Source organism: Lissotriton vulgaris, chromosome 7 (assembly GCF_964263255.1).
Source record: "Lissotriton vulgaris chromosome 7, aLisVul1.2, whole genome shotgun sequence".
Lineage (NCBI taxonomy): Eukaryota > Metazoa > Chordata > Amphibia > Caudata > Salamandridae > Lissotriton > Lissotriton vulgaris.
The window spans coordinates 1,641,561,750-1,641,585,036 of NC_141695.1; the positions used below are offsets into that span (position 1 = coordinate 1,641,561,750).

Genomic DNA, 23,287 nt, shown 5'->3' on the forward strand with positions numbered 1-23,287 from the left:
AAAAGATGGGTAAACGGAAAAAATGCCCCATAAAATGCAATTATGATGCCTCGTGGCTGCAATTGCAATGGAGATATTAAAAGAAGGAGTGTGGAGGCATTCACACAAAACAAGCACATGTCAAACAGTTGCAGAGTGCACAACCACAACAAGGCCAGAGCCGCGCCCTCGGAGCTTCCAACAGCAAGAATGGAGGCAGAGAGCAGTAAGAAATTAAATTAATGAAAAGCAGACGTTGTATTTGGGATCAGAGGCCAACATTTGAAGGAGAGATATTTAGGGAAATAGCTGCATGTTTTTTTTTTTACCGTAGTGAGATGTTCACATAACTCGAGCAAACAAATAAATAACTATGAAATGTATTTATGAGGTTAAACAGTATTTGGAATCCTAAATAGGAAATGCCAGCTGTGGCAGGTATGGTTGACACAGTTGGCAGTCGTCAAACTACCAACATTTCTGCTTAAAATATATACAGAGGAAGTTATTTAAAGTCAGGTAAAGCAACTGATTTTCTTTGGCCATAGTGAAGTTGATAAAATAAGTTTAAAATCAGGTGAAGCAAAGCACACGAGTCACAAGACATGTCTCCATCAAACCAGTATCAGAATAGGATCCAATATCTGGAGAGGCAGAGTCGACTTGTCACACCTTGGAAGTCTGTTCAAGGCACATCCTTCGAGTGCTTAAAATGATTTCAAGTAGCAAACATGCTGCCATCTATGCCTGGGTTTTGACAGAGCTGTTGTCAAACAAACATGCTAACATTATAGAGTGGGCGTTCGGTTTGTGCCTTTCAAATATTGTCTTTCTCCGACCAGCCTATCTCATCATTGGATGGAGACTTTGTCAATCACATCTTAGCTCAGCCAAGTCAAGTACTGATGTCTCCCGTAATGCTATTGGTTGTTTGAATCAGTGCTTTAAATGGGAAAAAAGAAGGGCTGGTACTCACTAAATATACTGGGTGGGCCTTGAGGGGGTAGTTTGCGGCGTGGCTGGGAGCCAGGCATTTAACAATATCAACATTTTCTTGGCATCTATCAGAGATGGTGATCGTTGAACCAATCATCGTATAGCACAACAGAAAGTTAAAGATGAAGCTTTGCTGAGAGGGTGCAGTCTTGTGGATATTTGTAAACTGTGTCACCATGAGACCCACATTCTAAGGCTCACCGCCTCCACTTCTGGAATTGAGAATGAGTGGGAGTAGGTGCCTGCTTGTTTCTTCCAACTCTGCCACTACTGTGGGGCCTGTGACAGAGGGGGATAGGCCTCTACATTAAAGGTCACTCAAATCGGGACATGAGGCAACCTTCAAAAAAAGAAGTATATATATATATATATTTTTTTTAGTAAATGACGTCCCGAGACAGGCCCAAAGCTCTCCGACCCTCCTCCGCACGGCCTTCTGGTTGGGACCCTGCACGCCAGTCTTCATCCCGGGGCGGGTTCCAATCCCCAGCACTGTTCTACTTCCCCTGCCGGCCTGGTGGGAGCCGCCACACCCAGTGGCTCCCCTGCAGCCATGGGGCCTGCAACCCCACAGCCGTCACGTCCCACTTTGAGCTCCAAAGGAAGAGTCCCCTCTTGGCCTGGTCCACATCTTAGGGGCCGGTTCATTACCACTTTGCCATTCGGGGGCCTCTGCCGACTCCCAGACGTTTTCCAACCTGGGCACACAGTCCCTGGAGTCAGGGCCGGTTCTAGGATTTGCGAGGCCCTGGGCTAAAAGGGAATGTGCAAGGCCCCTCTAATGTAGATAAGTGGCCCCTTGCAAGGAGACCATTCACAGACACTGTGGGAGGCCTATTGTCCAGCATTTTGTCGCCCCCCCCCCAGTTTTAACTTTGAGCCCACAAGCATTTCTCACACCTTCAGCCCGATAGGTGTGAGAATTGCTTGTGGGCTAAAAGTTAAAACTATGGGGGCGCCAAAATGATGGACAATGGGCCTCCCACCGTGTCTTTGAAGGGGTCTTCTTTCAATTGAAGGGAGCGTCTCCCTCCCTTATGTATCCAGATACCATCCCTGAGAGGCCCGGGGAGGGGGGCCCCTCCATTTCAAAGAAAGGTGACACCTTTCTTTGAAATGGATCGCCAGGGAACCGACAGGACACATCACCAGTGCGTGGCCCCATGCTGGTGGGCTGAGTGCGAGGCCCTGGGCAGCTGCCCACGCTGCCCATGCCTAGTGCCGGCCCTGCCTGGAGTAGCAACTACTAATGCCCTTCCATTGCAAGGACCACTGGCACCCCAGACGGTGGATGCTGCAGGATAAAAGACGGGCCGGTGCAAAGCAACGAGCTCAAGCGTATGCCATCTCGGCTCTTAAGCCTTGCCCCCGGAAACAAAGTTCTTATGGCTTGAGAGTTCATCTAAGTTATAGGTGTTTCCTGAGCCCTAGTATTAAAGGGAAGCATAGGAGAGGAGGAACTGAAGGCCCATGAAATGGTTAAGAGCAGCACACATTAAGGTAGAACCACCATGAATCCAGGCCTAAGCCGGACTAGCCACACTATAGTAAGAGGGTCAGACCAGCAGCAGCTTACTGGGTCACAGCATCACACCGGGAAGATGAAGCCAAGATTTAGAGCCCAGCTACTCCTGTCCTTTTGGAGTAAGGGCTCAAGGCCCAGTACTGCAATAAGACAGGGGCTGCAGGGGTGCAGAGAGGGCTCTCCATTTATTCGAGATCCACCATTGAGCGTTGCATGTTAGGGTTCCCATGCTCAGGGTTGGTTCTTAGTCCATCCGAGCTTCTAGTAGCGGCAGCAAGTCCTTCACAAGAGTTCAAACTGGACTACTAGACACCTAAAACTTATAAAAGTGGAGAGAAAGGGGTGTTGGTCATTAGAATGAAATGACACAACATATAAAATAATATAGAGCTGGGGGATAAGGTTGACTTTTTTTGCCACCATTACCCAGTGGCGTAGCTAGCCGTTGTGGCGCCTGTGGCGGTCCCTGCATTTGCCGCCTGGCGGCCGCATGCACCCCCCGGAGGCAGGGTAGCAATTCCCACGACAGCCGCCCGCATGCCGCAGGTAAGATTGGGGGGGTTGCCGCCCCCAAAACTTGTGATGCCCGGGGTGGACCCCCCCTTTGCTACACCACTGTCATTACTGACTATGTATGGCCTGGTTGGTTGTTAACCACATCGCTGCGGCGGCTATTCCGCCGCAGCGCTAAGTGGGCGGGGCGGCCGCATGCTGATGCCGAAACCGCTCCATCATCAGCAGCGGTTGGGCTGTGCTCATGACGGAGCGGTTCCGTCATGGCCCCGCCCGCTCAATAGAACGCGCCGCGCAGGCGCGAAATCAGCACCGCGCAGGCGCGGCGGCAGGGCCATGACGGAACCGCTCCGTCATCGGCGCAGCGCCACCGCAGCTGATGACGGAGCAGTTCCGTCAGCAGCATAGAAAGGGTTAAAATATATTGATAGTCATTTGTTCATGTTTAGATGAAGGAGCAGTTTGAAACTGTACCAGTATTTGCAGATTGCGACATATGTTAACGGGAAGTGATGCCTTCACCAATGAATTCCACATTGTAACAAGCAACCCTGGCACACACTGGCATAACCTTCCCTCCACACGACCGATCCAACATCCTCTCCCATTAACACTGCCCATATTTTGGAAGCCCACCATCACATTAGCCTTGAATAAGGTCCAAGGTCAGTAACAAACAACTGTGACAACCGCATCCGCATCAACGTACCTGTTCCATCCTCCACGTTCTCCACCTCCATCACTTCAGTGTTGATCCTTCCTCGAAATATAAATAGGCTCCCGTTGACCGACTTGGTTCGCTTCGGTGCTTTTTTACCAGCGCCCCTGGAAGCAGAAAAGAAACACAGGTCTTTTCATTAATAGTTTTCATGTGACCCTATAGCAACTTTCCCCATGCATTAATAACTCGTTTAGTTTAATACATGACTCTGGTTTCTGCTCCAAAGACTATCAATATCTTTAAGATACTGAAAACAAAGCTGCCACATTCTAGATGCCAGATTTCCAATTCAGAATGTTTAACTGTGGTAACATTAGCACATGTGCCTGCAATTACAGATTTCCTATTTTGCAGAACCTTAAATGGGAAGTGTGACCCTGACCCAAAACAATGGTGCTCATTTTATCGACCTCTGAAAGATGAACAGTTGGCTCAGTCGTGCAGCAATCTGCAGCCTTTAAACAGATTTCAGCAGCATTTAACTCACTCAGCTACCTTACCAGCTATCGTTTATTCACAGATCTTTCCTACTCTTTAAAACTGTCACTGATTTCCGAGGAGAGCCCCTAGCAGACTAGTTTAACATCCGTCACTGTAATAAAATGTAGGTCGCTGGTAAAACAGCAAAGCACACTGAGGCATTCTGGGAGTGGCCGACTTCGTTTGTTGGGCATCTGGTAACTCGATCAGAGCGCACTCGAGAACGCCCATCTTTGAAATAGATCAGGAAAGTTAGACACCTGACCTAGTGCAGGAGGAGAAAACTGCAAAAGGCAACAGCGATAGCACGTCGGTGTGGCAAACTGGATTACATACACGATTTAAAGAGTAAGAAATTCACCGATCGCACAGTCGAGGAGGACATGAACTGAAAGCAGTTTACGCAAATAAAATCGGGTTGCATCATTTAAGGGTGCAGAATGTAGGCAGGTCTCCAGGGCAGGGACAGAAAACACACAAAGACCACCAGGCAGAGACCGCCAGGTGCATTTTACATATGCAAAGGAGAGCGTAAAACACAAACCAGCATCGACTGAGGTGAAAAGTCAAAATACTCTTTGCACCTGAAGGCACTGACCAATGAAAAAGTCTGCATCTGCAAGTGAAAACTGGCTTTGAATACTTAAGAGTGGAAGTAAAGGTCTGCCTACCTTTCACTGCTGTTAGGGTAGTCTTGCATATAGTAGGCAGTGTTTCTTTTGCATGTGTTACTATAATAAACACACCTGCTTTTGTGCCACACTGTATTTTCACACAGAACCTGCATGTTTTTGTGTTCTGTTCTTTTCCTGGGATTTAGTCTGAACACCATTGCCAAGGTCAAACAGCAATGCCCCTGGTTATTCTCTCTGGTCAGGCACTAGCGCCAAGACATAACACGAGAATACAGCTGCTGTTTGTGAACACATATGTGTTGTCATGCAGCGGAGGACAGGAGCTCTAAAAACACACTCTGAGCGAAGGTCCTGAAGCAAGATCACTGCGTCAGCTGAGATGTAGAACATCCATCTATGTATGCGAAGGCCACCACTAATCCCAGAGATCTTTGATAAATAATCATTTAGCTTTCGTAGGTTTGAGCTAATTTGTTGTATAACATAGCAGGGCTTTTTATGGTGCGTGAATGTTAACCGTGCTATTTTTAGTATGCATTTGTTTTCCAATTGTCGCACAAATACTGCATCTTAGAGCACAATTGTTTAAATAAATATTATAAACGATCTCTTGTTTATCTTATTGTGGACAAGTACGAGTGAGAGAGCCAAAGAATGTGCCTTGCCACCGCGATCCCCGAGAGGGTCGAGAGGATTGTGTTCAGTGGTACCAATTCACTAGTTTCTCTGGAAAGGTAAGAGAGGGAAGAGAGGCACTATAGCTAGGCAAACTGGGGTTCATAGATACTAAGGTTGTATCAGTACCTACTATTTAATGTTCTACGGTCCCAAGGCTAGTTCTGTTCCTGAGCAGAATCCCTGAAACACTGTTACAACTAGACAGCGCCAATGTGAAAACACAGGCATCAATAGACACTAACTATACCAATACCAAAGCTACTTCTGAAAGTATGACTGAAAAATACTCCACACAACCAGACAGCTACAGTAACTCAGGCCGCTTTTTAGAAAAACAGTACTTACTTATTTGCAAAACTGTATGCCACATTTATACTGATGCACAGTCAGCATACATTAAATTGCATGGTTTTAGGAGACGCAAGGTGATCTAACTTCTGGGCAACATAGCAGTAGCTCGTGGCCTCAAGATGACATCTGAAGGGAGCGAAGGTGATTAGACGGGTAGGGCAAGAGTGCTTGTTGTTGAAGGAACCATCGGAGGACACATTACATTTCTAGTTCTGGTACTGTAAAATATGTCCTAAAATATACTAAAACAAGTTCAAACAATATAAAAAATCGACGAAGCACTCCAAGGTGCAGTTATCTTAATATCAAAATAGCGCTCCCTTACAAAAATAGGCCCAACTCCTGAAGGGTGATAACGACAGGGACTGCCACACAGCCAAAAACCTTAAGTTATGTTAATAACTATCTCAGTTGCATCACCTGTTCTTCGTTTGGTCAGCAGTAGGAGCTTCGGACTGTGAGCACGCTGGAGCTGCTCTTCTCCTAATCTTTTGTCAACTACTCGCGGTACCCGCTCCGCGGGTCCCGCTTCGCTTTGGGTGCCTTGCCAGCGCTGCTTGAAGTGCGCTGTGACTGTGTGGACCTTTTACAACTGAGCCTCTGTGGTGTGGGGTGTGCAGGGCTGCGAGCGTGGTCAGGCGTGGACTTCAAGTCCCAGGAGCGCCTGACATTCGGCATCACCAGCAGCTGACCCGCTCTCCCTGCTGGCTCCTCCCCCGCCTCAGCGCGGCTAAATCCAGCTCGTCAGTTTCTCTGGCTGTTTTCTCACCTGTTCTTCGTTTGGTCAGCAGTAGGAGCTTCGGACTGTGAGCACGCTGGAGCTGCTCTTCTCCTAATCTTTTGTCAACTACTCACGGTACCCGCTCCGCGGGTCCCGCTTCGCTTTGGGTGCCTTGCCAGCGCTGCTTGAAGTGCGCTGTGACTGTGTGGACCTTTTACAACTGAGCCTCTGTGGTGTGGGGTGTGCAGGGCTGCGAGCGTGGTCAGGCGTGGACTTCAAGTCCCAGGAGCGCCTGACATTCGGCATCACCAGCAGCTGACCCGCTCTCCCTGCTGGCTCCTCCCCCGCCTCAGCGCGGCTATAATCCTCCTTTCTAATACCGCAACGCGGGAGCGCGCGGGAGCGCGCCGGGAGAAGCCCGGGACAAGGGCGGGACCGTCTGAGGCCGTCAGAGGCTGAAGAAGGCTGGGCTGGGCCCCCTCCCTTGGTTCTCTTGTTTCTATTTAAGCTGTTTGTTGCATACACAGGCTTGTTTTGTATTTTAACGGTTTTGATAATTTGGTTTTATACCTAATATTCGCTATTTTCTTAACTTTTCTCCCTTTTTAGGTTTCGCTGGGGGACGGAGCTGTAAGCTCCGCCTCCAGAGAAATCTGTAGTTTCTAGTATGGGTGACTTGAACACGCCTCTCTGCTTCATTGGCTAGCTCCATAAATGGAGGCTAGCCATTGGAACAGAGAGGCGTCCGTCAATGCCGGACCAGACACGGGGGCGTTCCCGAGATTCTTTGGCTTTTGCCGACGTCACGCGACGCCGGGAACGCCCCCGTGTCTGGTCCGGCATTGCCGGCACCCGCCTTCCGTCGTCAGCGTCTCTCCTCCCCCTTTCCCGCCCCCTCCCGCTTGTTATATTTTTATTTACGGGTGCCACCCCGTTTTTATTTAATTATTGGAGGCCGGTGCCCACCCGGCATTGCTCCGTGTTGATTTCACCGCCGCTGGCCCGGAGATCGAGCAAGAGGAGCTGCGCCCGCCTCCCTGCCAAGGGCCGCGCTGCCATTGGCGGCCCTCAGCGCAGGAAGCCAGGCACGCAGTGGTGCGACGTGGGCGGGGCCTCGAGGCGGCCATTTCCGCTTCCCCCTGCCCGGGGGAAGCCTGCTGGTGGTTCGTTGCCGGTCTCCCGTGTGGAGAGGGAGACCGGAACTGCTGGGGAAGCCGCCGCGGATGCGAGAAGAAGGGTGGCCTGTATTAGCAGCCAAAGGAGAGAACTCTTGGCTTCTCCAATGCTTGTCTTTTAGGTGAACGAAAATAGTGCAGTTTTTAAAGTACCGCTGAGGCAAGGAATGAAACCCGAGCATTTGCAGAAAACGTTTCTCGTGCGCACCCACAAGGCTGGAAAGGCTGCAACTAACTAACAAAGAGGTGCCGTGTTTTAACCTTCACTTTATTGGAATGGGCCTGGTACGCTTTCTGATTAAAAATGCATCGGAGCGGAGAAGCTCACGATTTAACTGCGTCCATTAACTGAGGCGGAGTAATAACGCGTTATTATTATGTCTCGCAGCCTTGCCATATTCTCCCGAGAACGCAGACTAATAAATACCGATCCACACGGGCCAAGCCTGGCTAATGGACTCCGTGCTGCGTCGCCAGTGCATCAAATGTTCCCGAAGCCCGGCCTCGAACCCAGAGGCGGCTTTACACCTACCGAAATGTCCCGTCTCGTACTGTAGTACAGTGCATACAGTACATTGAGATCGCTACGTGTAGGATAGGGCAGAGATTAACGTGCAACCCTATATCAAAGAAAAGGCGTTTTCGAAATCTCTCCCTGTGAAGTGTCGGACGAGCCGTCTGGCCAAATTTAGTGAACTGACCCCAGGGCCCCTGTGTGGAAACGACGACGACTCCTCCTGAGGTGACTGACACCCTGCTGTTGTTAAGCCCGCCTCCTTTAAAATGTGTGACAGTAAAGCTGGTCAGGGCGGGTAACTAGGGAAGCAAGGGGGGCTGCAGCGTGTCCCGCGTTGGCCTTTGGAAATAGTTTAGGAAATCTGTCGAGTGCCCGTCAGCAAGGCTTTTTGTCCTGTGTGAGGAATGCAGAGCCGTAAAGGAGCCCCCTCACGCAAGGCTGTCTTTAATTAGAAGAGTCAGCCGAGTGCAGCGCTGACAGCCAGGCTCAGAGAGCATCACTCGGCTGGAGGAAGCCATTTTGAAATGCCCCTCACCTAGCAGGGCAATCCTTACTCTTATGACACATACCGGCCTGTTTATGAGTGGATGTTAATTCCCAGAGGGGGTGTCCGCGTAAATCAGATTCCTGTGGCTTCATTTTAATGCAACTTCTAGTTCATTGATTAATTAAGCCTTTCACTCATTAGCATTGACATTACATTTTGAGACCTGTATTGCTTTAAGTAATTGCTTAAGTACTTTAAACAGATAGCAATAGATTTTGAGCCATTCATTGCAGTAAGTACTTCTAGCAATGGCATTCGATTTTTAGTCATTCATTGCAGTAAATACTTCTAGCAAAGGCATTAGATTTTAAGCCATTCATTGCTGTAAGTACTTCTAGCAATGTCATTCGATTTTGAGCCATTCATTGCAGTAAGTACTTCTAGTAAAGTCATTAGATTTTAAGCCATTCATTGCAGTAAGTACTTCTAGTAAAGTCATTCGATTTTGAGGCATTCATTGCTGTAAGTTTATCTAGCAATGCCATTAGATTTTGGGACATTCATTGCTGTAAGTACTTCCTTATCTCAAGCTAAAATCCAAGAATTGTGATCAAACAATTGGACAAAGCAAAGGAAGAAACTAAACACCCTATAATGAATTTGTATAATGCCTGGATTACTTATTAGTGATATAAGTTACATGGACTCATTCTCTTCCTTGTTACAGCCCTCACTGCTGAGTAATTGTTAAACAAAATGTTTTAATTAGGAGTCCACTGCTTGTCCTTTTTAGGTTTCGCTGGGGGACGGAGCTGTAAGCTCCGCCTCCAGAGAAATCTGTAGTTTCTAGTATGGGTGCTTTGAACACGCCCCTCTGTCTCATTGGGTAGCTCCATAAATGGAGGCTAGCCATTGGAACAGAGAGGCGTCCGTCATGGCTGGACCAGATTCGGGGGCGTTCCCGAGAATCTTTGGCTTTTGGCTACGTCATGATACGTCAGCCAAAAGCCGGGAACGCCCCCGAATCTGGTCCGGCCGGGCCGTGCTTGCTGCTGTCCTGCCTTGTGTCCCTCCTCCCGCCGTCCCCCCTCCCTGTCCTGTGCACGTTTCCCGCCTCCCTCCCGACGTCCGTGTCCTTTCCCGCCCCCCTCCCGCCCCCCTCGTCCTCTCCCGCCCCCCCCGTGTCCTCACAAATTGTGGTATCCCGTAGCTTCCTCTGGTACTCCAGGTACAGGAAGAATCGAGTGGGGGGAGAAGGAAGGCGTCGCGCAGAATGAGTGAGCGCCGAAGCTCTCGGCCTCGGCTTCAGTGAGCATGAGATCGGCGCGGTTCTAACTGTGCTCCTGCATGGTGCCTCGTGCCAGTCAGCGCTACTTCCTGGTCCTTAGTGGCGCTCTGCTTGCATGGCGGCATTACTCGCCATGCGTGCACTCTGTGATACTGCCGAGACACTCCGCGGCCCGAACCTCTGGTACTCTAGCGATACTTTCTCGTACTCTGCAATACTGAGACAATCCTCCGTTCTTTGGAATTCACTTTGGTTTTTACAGTACTGTGGTGTACTCCCTGGTACCCGTTGCCTACTTGTAATACTCCTTGCCGCCATTACGGGAGCTGCTGCGCCGCAGTGAGAGGCGGAGAGCGGAGGCGGGGGACAGCGAGCGAGGCCAGCCGGGGAGAGCGCCAGGGGAGCCGCGGGGAGACGCCGACCCCCCTCCCGGACACTGCCCGACGGACATGATGTTTCCACAAAGCCGGCACTCGGGCTCGTCTCACCTGCCACAGCAGCTGAAGTTCACCACCTCCGACTCCTGCGACTGGATAAAAGATGAGTTCCAACTTCTCCAAGCACAATATCACAGCTTGAAGTTGGAGTGTGATAAACTGGCCAGCGAGAAGTCCGAAATGCAGCGTCACTATGTTATGTACTATGAGATGTCCTACGGGCTAAACATTGAAATGCACAAGCAGGCTGAAATCGTTAAGCGATTAAATGGAATCTGCGCACAGGTGTTGCCATACCTTTCACAAGAGCACCAGCAGCAGGTTTTGGGAGCCATTGAACGAGCCAAGCAAGTGACTGCGCCCGAGTTGAACTCCATCATCCGTGTACGTGAGATGCCTTTAGGAACACCTTTGCTCTAATGAAGTGTGCAGGCGGGGTATGGAAGGGCTGATGGGCCGGCGGGGAAGATGACCGATTCTCACAGCTGCAACAAGAGATGCAGGGGTAGCTCTCGAACACACCTGACGCTCTTATTGCTTGATGTTTACCTGTTTGGTTGTTGCATCAGCAATCCTGTCTCTCTGGACTGGCACATGATATTGTGGGTACGGCATATCCGCAGCGGCTTGCAGCTGCCATTTTCAACTACGCCAATGACCCTAATGCAGGAAGCGCAGCAGGCAGGGGTTAGTGGTCTGAAAGCAGGAATGAGGCTTTGAACTGGGAAGGATTTCCATCTAGCTGGGGAAAAAGTGGATTTCTTGCAAGGCTGGGGTTCAAAGCTCGAGTCTACCAGTCTTTATGGAACAAAGTTGTAAAATGATGTGCCTTTTTAGATGTTTACTCCTGAATCTGTTTTTTGTTTTTAATGACCTCAATGTGGTTTAGAAATTGTACATTGTTGGTGTTGGAAGTAGGAAATAAGCCTGGTTCCGGGAAGAGCTTTGGGTAAGACCCACCTGTGCGAGGGGGCAGGTTATGAGAGCAAGGCATCTTATGTGTAGGTACTGTTCGTGGGGGGTGGTTAGTTGTGGCGCTCCCGCCTGTCACGCATTACCTCTGCGTGTTTCCTGGGCTGTGAGTTGTTCTCTGCCTCAACATTGCCTGTCCATGGGGCATCTGCTGGCCGCACCGCCCGTTCTCGGAGGGCGCGGGAGTCTGCGTGCTACAAGTTGTTTGTGTCCTGTTTCTCAATGTTCCAATCCAAATCATTGCCTTTTTAGAATACTACACCCCGCCCCCTTTCAACGCTCTCACACTTATTGTAGAGTTGGAAGGAATGTATCGGTAGTATAGTAGGTGCAGTGGCACCGGCGAACGCCAAGAGGGCCCATTACAGCCCAGACACGGGGGCGTACCTTCCACGGGTGCGGTACCTACCAGGGGTCCCAGAGACCCACTGAACCCCGGTTATTGCTCCCATGTTATAACCCAGACTGCAGCCATGGGTAGGCTGACCACCAGGCATCCCGGATTTGCCCGGACAGTCCCGTTTTTTTCGCCAGCTGTCCTGGCAGATTTCAAGAAATTAAGTTCAGTCCCAGTTTGTCACACTAAAACACAGCTAAGAACACAGACCAAAAATAAGCCATACAGTTAAACACAGTCGGGTTGAATGCAACACCTGTTTCTACTCTTGGCTTCACTCTCCATCTACCTCCCCATTTTCTCACTCTCTATCCTGCACTCCTTAGCTTTTCTTTTCACACACTCTCGCTCCTACCCTCCTTCTTGCTCTCCTTCTTTCCTGTCCTCCCTATCCCTTCTGCCTTCTCTCACTCTATTCCCGCTGCCCTCCTTCTTGCTCTCTCTCTCTTCTGCCATCCCTCTATTTTTTGCCTTCTTACTCCCTCCTGCCCTCCTTTTCCACCTCTCTTCTGCTCTCTTTCACCTTCTTGTCCTCCATCTCTCTCTTGTTCTCTCTTTCCTGTCCTCTCCTCCTCTAGCCCTCCTTCTCCTTCCCGCCCTCCCTCTCCTACCTGCCACCCTCTCCTTTCTGCCCTCTCTCACACACTCCTACCTTCCCTCCTGTCCTCCTACTCCTTCTTGCCCTCCCTCTCCCTTCTGCCTCTTTTCCTTCTTGCCTTCCCTCTCCCTCCTGCCCTCTGTTCCTTTTGACCTCTCTTCCTTCTTCCTTCTTACTCCTGCCCTCCTGCATGCCCTCCCTTTCCCTTCTGGCCTCTCTTGCTCTCCCACTATTTTCTGACCTCCCACTCCTCCTTGCATTTTCGCCTTCCTACCCTACCTCTGTATCCTCCCCACTCTTCTTTGCATATGCCCTCTCAACATGCGCTATCACTGCATATGATCTCTCTGCACAGGGCCGTGAAGATAAGGCATGTGTAAAGAGGGAGTGTGCAGAGAGGGTGTTTTCCAGAGAGGCAATCCATATTTCTGTGTAAAGTAAAACACATCAACGTTTTACACATAATTCAAAGAAGTTAGAAAAGACCATTTGTCAAAAGCAATACCAAAAGCTCAAACTTTAACAAAGGCGAAACCATTGCATTGTAAATGCTTGTTAATATAGTCTCATGACGGCTAAAAAACTACGCTCTGGACGAGTGATTGTGGGGAGATCCGGGTCTAAAACTAAATCAAACCCTCTACGAAACAAAATAGCGTCTACTATGCAATTGAAGGGTCAATGCCAGCTTTTTAATCTATGGGACAAGGGGAAAGACAAACCCACTGATCTACAGTCCACGAACGAAACTCCAGGTTCCAATGACGCGGTGCCTGTTAACGGGGTCATTGATGTTTCCTCTAGTTTAAGCTTGGTGGCTAGTCAATCCCTGCCAATTCTAATCAGTCCTGAAGAACTAAGGGACTCACCTTCGACATTAAATAATGTACATCTGAATCAGAATATCCACCTTAATTCTTCGGCCATTATGCCCTCAAAATCTGATGAAATTGCTCCTTCCCAAGCTACATTAAGGGATGTTCCTAAAGTTTCAATGAATACTGATTTTTTACCAGCTACGTTAGTTACATCCCCAGTAGTAGGGAATGAATTTACTCTGCCTGATATTGATTTAACAGCTCATAGAGCGCGGGTGGAATTGTTACAGGGGAATGCTAAAGGTGTGCCTCTGGAGGAAGTAATAACGATTTCAAGTACTGGTCCCCTAAGTAGCACACCTTCTAATAAATTAGACTTCTCCCTCCCACAATTAAATCTTACATCTTGTTCAGGTCCAGTGTTGAACAATTTAGCGGAGGGTTCCCCAAATATTAACGGAAGGCTAATTTCTAATTCTTTGTCTTCTTTGGAATCAATTTTGTCTTCGATTCTAAGATTACTTGAAAAGTTTGTGGGAGGTTCGGAATGTATTTTTGATACTGTAACACAGATTTTGCAAGTTCTCTTGTTAAGCAAAAACGAGTTAGTGTCAGACCCCCCTATTCCAGTTGCTTCTCTGTTGATGCCTCAGAAAATAAGTGCTCCTTTTTCTTCAGCAGTTTTGGATTTAGCGCTTTCTTCTCCCTCGATAGAAAGTCTAAAGGAAAGGCAGCCTATAGTACTTTCATCTATCTCTAAACCCTCCAAAGTGGTTTCGGCTGGCGCTAATTGTATAGCCCCACTTAGTGATAAGATAGAGGTAATAACAACTTCCCCTCTTATTTCTAAATCCGAATTACCTTCCCTCTTTCCGATATTTTCTTTGCCATCAAATAAGGAAGAGGAGATCCCTAAAGAAAAAACGGGATTGATGGGAAATACGAGTCCCCAGAAACATAAGAAGACTAGAATGAAGAAGAGGAAACCTATCCGTAGGTTTGCCAAAAAAAGACAGAGGAAACTTCTGTTTGATAAGAATGTGGAAGTAAGTATAGATGATTCTCCGCAGGTGGAGCAGTCTCTCATCCCCAAGGTAGAAATTAGGGTTGTATCGCCCAAAGAAGACGCCCCCTCCTCTGGTTTAGGTCCAATAAATTTAACTAATCCTTTTCTTCCCAAGGTTTTTCCCCCAACCTCTAATCCTTTTTCCTATTGTAAGGTTAATCCAGATTCTTGCCAAGTTATCTCTAAGGTTACTTCTCCATTTGTTATTCCGCCCCCGTCTTCTTTGAATCCTACAGCAACACCTTTTCAGGCTCCATCCTTAACGACAGTTGTCCTCCCAAAAGAAAAAACAAATGTGGATACGTTATATCTTGATTTTTCTCCCCTTTTTGAACCAGATTTAATTTTGAATAGATCTGCCCTATTGATTTGTTTTAAAGAGATCGAAAGCTTGAAATTAATTCAAACTTCCGATTTAGATCTTGTACTTCTCCTTAATTCTCATGCGGGGAAACCTTTAAGATCTACAAGGGTGAAATTTTATTCAAAAGTTGTGTTAAATCTTGTTCTACAATGGGCTGAGGAACTACAAATTAGAGGGATTGATGTGATGCCACACTTTGGGGAAAAATGTATTTTAAATACTGCTACTAATTCTTCATCATTATTTTCCGTCAATTCGGATGTGCGATTGTCAGATTGGTCTAATCTTAGATCAGAGAACCTAAAAGTTTGTGTGGCTAGGAATGAAAGGTTAGTTTCCTACAAAAACCCTCCCCTTAAGCAGACAGTGAAGGATGATCAATCCAAATGGAGTTGGCTACCTGGAGTTCTTGCGAATAAATCTGCTCCCCGTTCCATTCAGGATCCCAATTTTTAACAGGGAGCTAAAATTTATCTCATGGAATACGGCCGGATTCAAAGATTATAAGGAGAAATTGGGTTTTCTTCATTCTCAAAAGGCAGATATAATCTGTTTGCAAGAAACCTGGGTTGATGGAAGTTTCGTTATGGATAAAGATTATTTTGTTTTGGATTCTTACGCAACAAGCACTAGAAGAGGTCATGCTAAGGGAGGGTTAGCATGCTTATTATCTAATAGATTGCAATGGAACTATTCACACTATTTGGATCCAGGAAAACTGTTTCAAGCAATAATTTTAAAAGATGTATTTGAGGATTGCCCTAATAGATTGTTGATTGTGGTAAACATTTATATTCCCCCCAATTGCTGTTTTAATGCTGGTTTAAAAACTTTATTCACTTTTTTAACTAAAGTCTTGGAGATCTCACCAACGCCGCATGTGTTAATGTTTGGGGATCTAAATTGTAATATATCTAACTGCGGGTTGGAGTTGTTTAGAAATATCCCATTGGAAGAGTCTCTGAATATACCTTCAGCCCAGTTTCCCCCCAAAATTAAAACTAACAAAAGAGGTAAAATTATTTTAGATGGTTTACTTAAAGCGGATTGCTTAATTGTAAATGGGAGGCTTCCTTCTGATATCCCGGCAGCTTTTACTCGCAAATCTAACAAGGGAAAATCTATTATTGATTTTATCATGATAGATTATGCCGGTTTTCACCTATTGAAGGATATGAAGGTCATTGAATCGAATCTTAGTGACCATAATGCATTGACGCTTTCTGTCTCCATTAGTCTTCAGAAAGTGGTTCCGTGGAGTCTGGATATAGATTCTGTGAATTTTGATTCCAGCTCAGGGAAATGCTTTTGGAACCTCTGTTCTGTTGAAAACCTAGCGCCTCTTTTGTGTGATACTGTTGAGAATCTTCCTCTCTGGGAAGGGAGAGAGCTGTTTTGTTTTGTTAATTTTTTAGATTCTGTAACTGCTTGTGCAAAGGAGAAAGCAGGTGTGAAACAGTCCTTTGTAGCCCCTCACCCTCTGCGGGCTATAAATAGAGAAATAAATAAAGTTGTAAGGGGGCAATTTTTATGTTTCTCCCAAGAAGCTAAATCTAAGTTGTCTATCCTAAAAAGAAGGAGAGTTAGGCTTAAGGCCCGTTTAAAACGTTCTAAGGAAGACGCCCTCTGGATTCAATTGAGGGAAGCTTCTTATAATCGCCAAACTAAGACCTTTTGGTCCTTAATTGGCAAAGGCTGTGGTACCAGAGCCAGTCCTACGCCCATTGCCATTGAGGAACAGGTATGGGTTCACTATATTGAGAAGTTGTACAGTAATAATAATTCTCATGGTATTAATGTTGAATTCGATAATGTCTCAGTTACACTTGACTGTCCAACAGAAAAGGAAATTGAATGTGCCATTAAGAATATGCGTTCCTCTGGTGCGATGGGTCCTGATAAAATCCCAATTTTAGTATTAAAAAACCAGAGTGAACTTTGGAGTAAAATACTCTTCCCAGTGTTTAAATTTTGCTTTTTTAGCGGAACAGTCCCCCCCTCCTGGAAAGGAAGCATCATTGTCCCTTTATATAAAAAAGGGGCAAGAGATCTACCACAAAATTATCGGCAAATTGCCTTGCTTGACGCCATTGGTAAGGTGTTTGCAAAATGTGTGCTTTCTTTAATTAATGATTGGGTATCTGAACATAAAATTCTTCCCTTGGAGCAAACAGGTTTCAGACAAAATCATGGAACTTTAGATAACCTGACTGCATTGCAAGTTATCAATGAAAAATATGTGAAAGTGCGGGGTGGTCAGGTATATGGCGCCTTTATTGACTTCTCCACCGCTTTTGATAAAGTAGATAGAAATTTGCTGTGGAGAAAGTTATTTAACCTAGGTATGCCTACATCCCTTATTAAGTTAATTCGCGCCTTGTATTCCGACACTTGGTGCAGAGTTTTACTTGGAGGCGATCGCGGCGTATCCAAATTAATTCCAACATCTAATGGGTTGAAGCAAGGTTGCCTTTTGGCTCCGTTGCTATTTTCCTTATATACCGTTGATTTACCCATCGCTCTTTCTGCTTGCGCCGGCATTGCCCCGTCCCTGGGGGGTGTGCCAATTGCATGCCTTATGTATGCAGACGACATCCTAATTTTGGATCTCACCCCAAAGGGCCTAAATAATCGGTTGCATGCACTTTTTGAATATGCTGAAAGTCATTTTTTATCAATAAATACGGCAAAAAGCAAGGCGATTTGTTTTTCAGGTAGAAAGAAGCCTAAATGTTTTAACTTTCCATGGGTTGTGGGGGGGGAAAAACTAGAATGTGTGAAATCTTATACCTTTTTAGGTAAAATTGTCACTCATAATTTAAGTGACAAATCACACATAGACAATAACTCTCGGAAGGCTATTTCTCAGGGAAAGAGCTTAGTTTCCCTGTATAAAGCCACAGGTAGAAGGCATTTCTCTATTCTTTTAGATGTTTTTAGAGCGAAAGTTCCAGCCTCCCTGTTATATGGAATTGAGTTAGTTGATCTAAAAAAATGGAGTTTTTTAAACTCTGCGGAAGGGAAAATTCTTCGGAGTTTAATGTCGGTAGGCACAGCAAACTCGACTGCTTCCTTGAGACAGGAATTGGGTCTACGTAGCAGTAGGGTTCAAGGTTTGGCTAGTATTATACGCTGGGTAGTAGCTTTATCTAAAGGTGAACCCAATACCTTAAGAGATCTCATAAAAAATGAATTATTAGGATCTTTTAATGACTTCTCATCAATTGTAAAAAACTTCAGACTTGCTGTGTTACAATTGAAATTGGATGAGGAGACTCTATTTCTATTATCCTCTCATCAATTAAAATCAGTTTTGAAGTCATCCTCTTGGGAATTGGGGTTTTGCCTTGATAGAGACTTTTGTTTAACGAAAAAAGGTTGTACGCCTGTTATTGAATCTTATACCCTGCGGAAAGCTCAACCATATATGTACTGGAACATCGCCCATGGCGTGAGACGCCTGGTGTACTTATTAAGACACAATCTGCTTCCGCTAAAAGTTCTACAAGCCAGCTGGTTTGGTTGTTCGGCACGTTGTGATCTTTGCCAATTGTATGATCAGGATCTAGATCACGTTATGTTCGTTTGCCCTACACTGATGCCCTGCAGGCGTAGATGGTTAAGACCAATTTGCTTACAACTTAAAATATTATCAGCATCTTCGTTTAAGGCAGCCTTGATTAACCCACCTAATGAAATGTTTGCATTTAAACTGTACAACTTTTTTAAATGTTTTTTGGACCTATATTAAGATATCTTATGTGATTATGATGGAAATATCTTTTTCTATGCATTTGTTGTTTTGTATGTATATGTTGTTTTATGTGGACCTCATAAAGAGTTCCTTATCATAATAAATAAACTTTGAAACTCAGTTGCATCAAACGTGGCAACCATGTCAAGATAAGGTCATTCCTTCTAACCAAAGAGACTAGCCTGAAGAAGTTCATGGACCAAAATAAAGATTCAATCAGATGGATATTTCCTGGAGACAAGTTATAGAAAACAGATCTTTCTACAACAGGAGAGAAGAGGAAGATGCAGACAGCAACAAAATTAAAGAATGACCCACACCGAGCAAGTAGAAACTTTCCCATACAAGTGGCAATTTGGATAACGTCGCAAAAAGCAAGTTCCCAAAATTTCCATCCTCTGTTCCAGCGTGCCCTTAAAATAAAAGTCAACGTTATATCTTTCTTCCATCAGATTGTCCCCTACACTGTATCTCATAGCCCTCTAAAATATTATCCCAAGCAGATTGTGCTCTGCAGGTAGAGTAAGCTGGACCATTTCGTATTACCTTCTATGAAAAAGATATTCCTTCCAAAACACCCCCCTTTAAGGCACACACATTAATGACTACACTTTTCCTTGTCGTGTCCTTGGAAAAAGAAGCATCAATGCTAAAGGTAATTCCAGATAGATCCTCTCCAATAAACAGGCTTTCCAAGTCAACCATGATCAAGCAAACTATAAATCGATGATGTCAAACACCACTACCCATGCCGTCCTCCTCACAAACAGGAAAAGTAAATGCAAAACAACTGCAAAAACATCCATGGAAGCCATTGGATTGTCTGATATGTTTGTACACAGAACGCCATGTGCAACCCCTGTAAGAAAGGAAGTGCAAGTCTTGCTGCTAGAGGGGTTGAGGACTGAAAGACAAAAGTGTTAAACCCTATTTATATCTTGATCCCGGGACCCTTTCTGCCAACTATTTGCAAGAATACTACTAAGAGTTGAGAAAGGCTTTTACTGTTTAGTTTTTTGAGAAGGTATAGTGAAATATTTCCTTTGTTTTCAGGCAGGAAATCAACCCCAGCTAGACTCTAGAGAATGCCCATGTACTAACATGCAAAAACAAACTATGGTAGATTTTCTCTTTTTTTGTGAGTATTATAAAATGTAAACCAAAAAATTCCTTATACCGTTTTTAAGGCTTAAAAATCTATGGCTTTGTTTGCAAGCATATAATTTTTAGGTCTCGCCTAGCTATTGCGCATACAATCGCTATGGCGAGAGATATAGAGAGCTGCTCCAGGAAAGCTTACCAAGGGGCTTTTGAATGCGGATTATAGACAGTGCATGTGCGACGTGCGCTCACTTGCCATTTGCTCCCCGAGCCTCGGCATCAGACTTCAAAGGAATGCCTCCCGCTCCCCTGCCCCCGCCACACCAGCCACGTCGCAAACCACCATTTGCCTCGCATCAGACTTCAAAGGCTCGCGCTTACATCCTTCTCTTCCCCTCATTAACAGGCTTTTTTTTTATACCAGCGGGCAGTCTCTTGTTTTCATTGTTTTCTCTTGGAGCGGCGTTAGTCGAGCCCCGGAAACTCTCATTACAATACCAAGAGAAAGAGAAATCTAATCTACCCAGTAAGTAATAAAGCTGTGCACAATTTTAAATAATATATATTTTTTGTGCCTTTACCACAATGGATTGTGCTTCTAAGCAGCTGGTAACACACTACTATTACAGTGAGATGGATGGAGGGCTGAGTCAAACTCTGGGATTGAAATGATTGATTTTGCAGGTTACCACATCATTGATACAGCAATACGTCAACACACTGAGTTGGCTGTCCAGTTTTCACTCAGATCCACTAGCCTTTCAGGAGACATTGAGCCCACAGCATACCTGTCACACGACTGGCACTGCCCCAGCCCTGCAGCCATTCAGATGCATAGACATTTCATCCTATCTCCAGATGTTCCCCTAGACTAGTCACTGGCACGGGGACTCCTCATTTCAGCAGCCTTCCCAGAAACACACAAGCATTGAATTTGTCAGCTGAAACAACCACTCCACCGGCCGCCATGTGGTTGTGTAGAGTTGTCTGCACAGCCTGCAATCAGCCAGGTCGCTTAACAGACCGAAGAAGAATCCGTGAGATTAGCATCTGTTTTATTGTTCTGTGTTTTTTTTCTAAAGCGCTCAGAAATCTTAGCGCTTCGTGTGTAGCACTATTGCGTGTTGTTTAGTTTGCAAAAGAATCCGTGGAAATCGCAACTAGACGTAAAAAACGGCCTCCTATTGGAAGATGCAAATCCTACATAACAAGAACGTAATACGAAGTGTGTTACAGTTGGCAAAAGGGTTCAGAAAATTACACCGACCCCGTTGTATTCCGATCATGGGCTTGACGGTCGTGGGTTCGAATGCCAGTATCACCCACTCTCTCTGCCGACTTCCGTAAATGTATTGCCTTTAAATATGGAAATAATGACGCGCTGTTTGCAGCTCATACGGAATAGCGTTCCGAACGGCTGTATGCAGCGCTATAAAAGACAAGTTATTGTTCAGACTCGTAGTGAACCATTCCATTCGCCGTGACGAGATCTGTGCGTCGATATAGCTCACGGTGCCAAGGAAGTTTCCAGGCACTAAGAATAGTGGATGAATGGAAACATCTGTATAGTGCCCTGAGAGGAAACGATCCCTATGTTCTATTCATTGGAGCGACTGTGGGTTAATAGGTGTGATGTCATAAATAGGTCACTCAGTTCATTTAGACATGTTGGCGCCAAAAGCTTTGTGCACTAGCGCCTCGGGAATACAGCAATCTAGTGCTCAACGTGGCCGGACAGCTGTGTTTCATCTCTGGAGCACAGACCCTATGCACAAACACAGGGGCAACCCTGACACCCAAAAGCTCACTTACGTACATTTGTAGTAAAATCATACATTTTAAAGGTAGTAAACATTTTGCTAACTTACCCTGACACCCAAAAGCTCACTTACGTACATTTGTAGTAAAATCATACATTTTAAAGGTAGTAAACATTTTGCTAACTTACAAGCACACATCTAATACATTTTGGGGCATATTTACTAACATTTCACGTAACGCAGGGCCGCAAGCAAAGTTGCTGCGCTGCGTGAAACAGAGAAATGTTGGCACATCTACAAAGATATTGTGCATTTCTGCTGCCTCCTAGCGCTGCCTCGCACCAATGCAGGTGACCTAATAACACACACAGCCACACACACAACCACCCACACAACCACACCCACAACCACACACACACAACCCCACACAACCCCACAAACAACCACAACCATCACAACCACAGAACCACACACACAACCACAACAACACAAAAACACACTACCACACACACACAACCAGAACCACACACCCACACCACACACACCACCACACACACACACACAACCACACACACACAACCACAACCATACGCACAACCACCAGCACACACAACCACACACAACCACACGCATATACCACACACACAACCACAACCACACACACACAGCACACACACAACTACACACACACACAGCCACACAACCACAACTACACACACAAAACCACAACTACACACACACAACCACAAACACAACCACACACACTCTCACACACACAACCACATGCACAACCACACACACAACCACACACACAACCACATGCACAACCACACACACAATCACACACACACAACCACACACACAGCCACACAGTCAGTGCACACTTTCAACAGGCACAGACATCATCAGTCATCAGTGCACGCTTTCACCGGGCACAAACACCACCAGCCGCCAGTGCACGCTTCCACCAGGCACACACCACCAGCAGTCAGTGCACGCTTCCACCTGGCACACACACCACCAGCATCAGTACACTGTTCCACCAGGCCCACACACACCACCAGCCGTCAGTGCACGCTTTCATCAGGCCCACACACACCACCAGCTGTCAGTGCACACTTTTACCAGGCCCACACACACCACCAGCCGTCAGTGCAGGCTTTCACCAGGCACACACACACCATCAGCCGTCAATACACGCTTTCACCATTCCCACACACACCACCAGCCATCAGTGCACGCTTTCACTAGACCCACACACACCACCAGCCGTCAGTGCACGCTTTCACCAGGCCCACACAAACCACCAGCCTTCAGTGCACGCTTTCACCAGGCACACACCAACAGCCGTCAGTGCACGCTTCCACCAGGCACACACACCACCAGCCAGCAGTAAACACTTCCACCAGGCATACACACCACCAGCCATCAGAGCACAATTTCTACAGGCACACACACCACCAGCCATCAGTGCACAAATCAATTGTTAACGCATCCACAATTAACTATTGTAGCAATCGCAGTATGGCGCACTTTCCTTTCAAACATATTCATGTAAAGCGCAGCATGCCACCATTGCTACAAAAATAAATCCACATTTTTTTGGCCTACAATTTATAGACTTTTGTTGCAATTGGTGTTGCAATATTTAGCAATGCCAATAGCTCAAGCTTAATGAATGCGAGACCTATTGCATTGCAAATGCTTGTTTACTGGTATTACCAGACGACGAAACGTGTGGACTTGTGATTCTGTTTCATTAAGTTGCAGTCCGCTCCAGGAGGTCGATGCTTGCCTTTCAGATTCATTTTGGTAGAGTGACGAAATAGCAGTGTCTCTGTTTTAATTTCGGTTTTGTTTATTCCAGCCTGTTTTAATTAGATTGTTGGTCATTAATTTCCCAAACCTGATGATTTTATGTATTTTATTTGCGTGTTTTTAAATATTTGTATGC

The 23,287-nt window shown here is 46.2% G+C and overlaps 1 protein-coding gene across 1 annotated transcript in view; it reads right to left on the bottom strand.

The window, feature by feature from the left end:
- Nucleotides 1-23,287, bottom strand: part of PREX1 (phosphatidylinositol-3,4,5-trisphosphate dependent Rac exchange factor 1) — an 863,840-nt gene that overhangs the window by 355,107 nt on the left and 485,446 nt on the right. Inside the window, exon 9 of the mRNA XM_086932617.1 lies at nt 3,723-3,838. Within this exon, the coding sequence (XP_086788743.1) occupies nt 3,723-3,838 (116 nt within the window). The remainder of the gene's footprint in view (nt 1-3,722; nt 3,839-23,287) is intronic.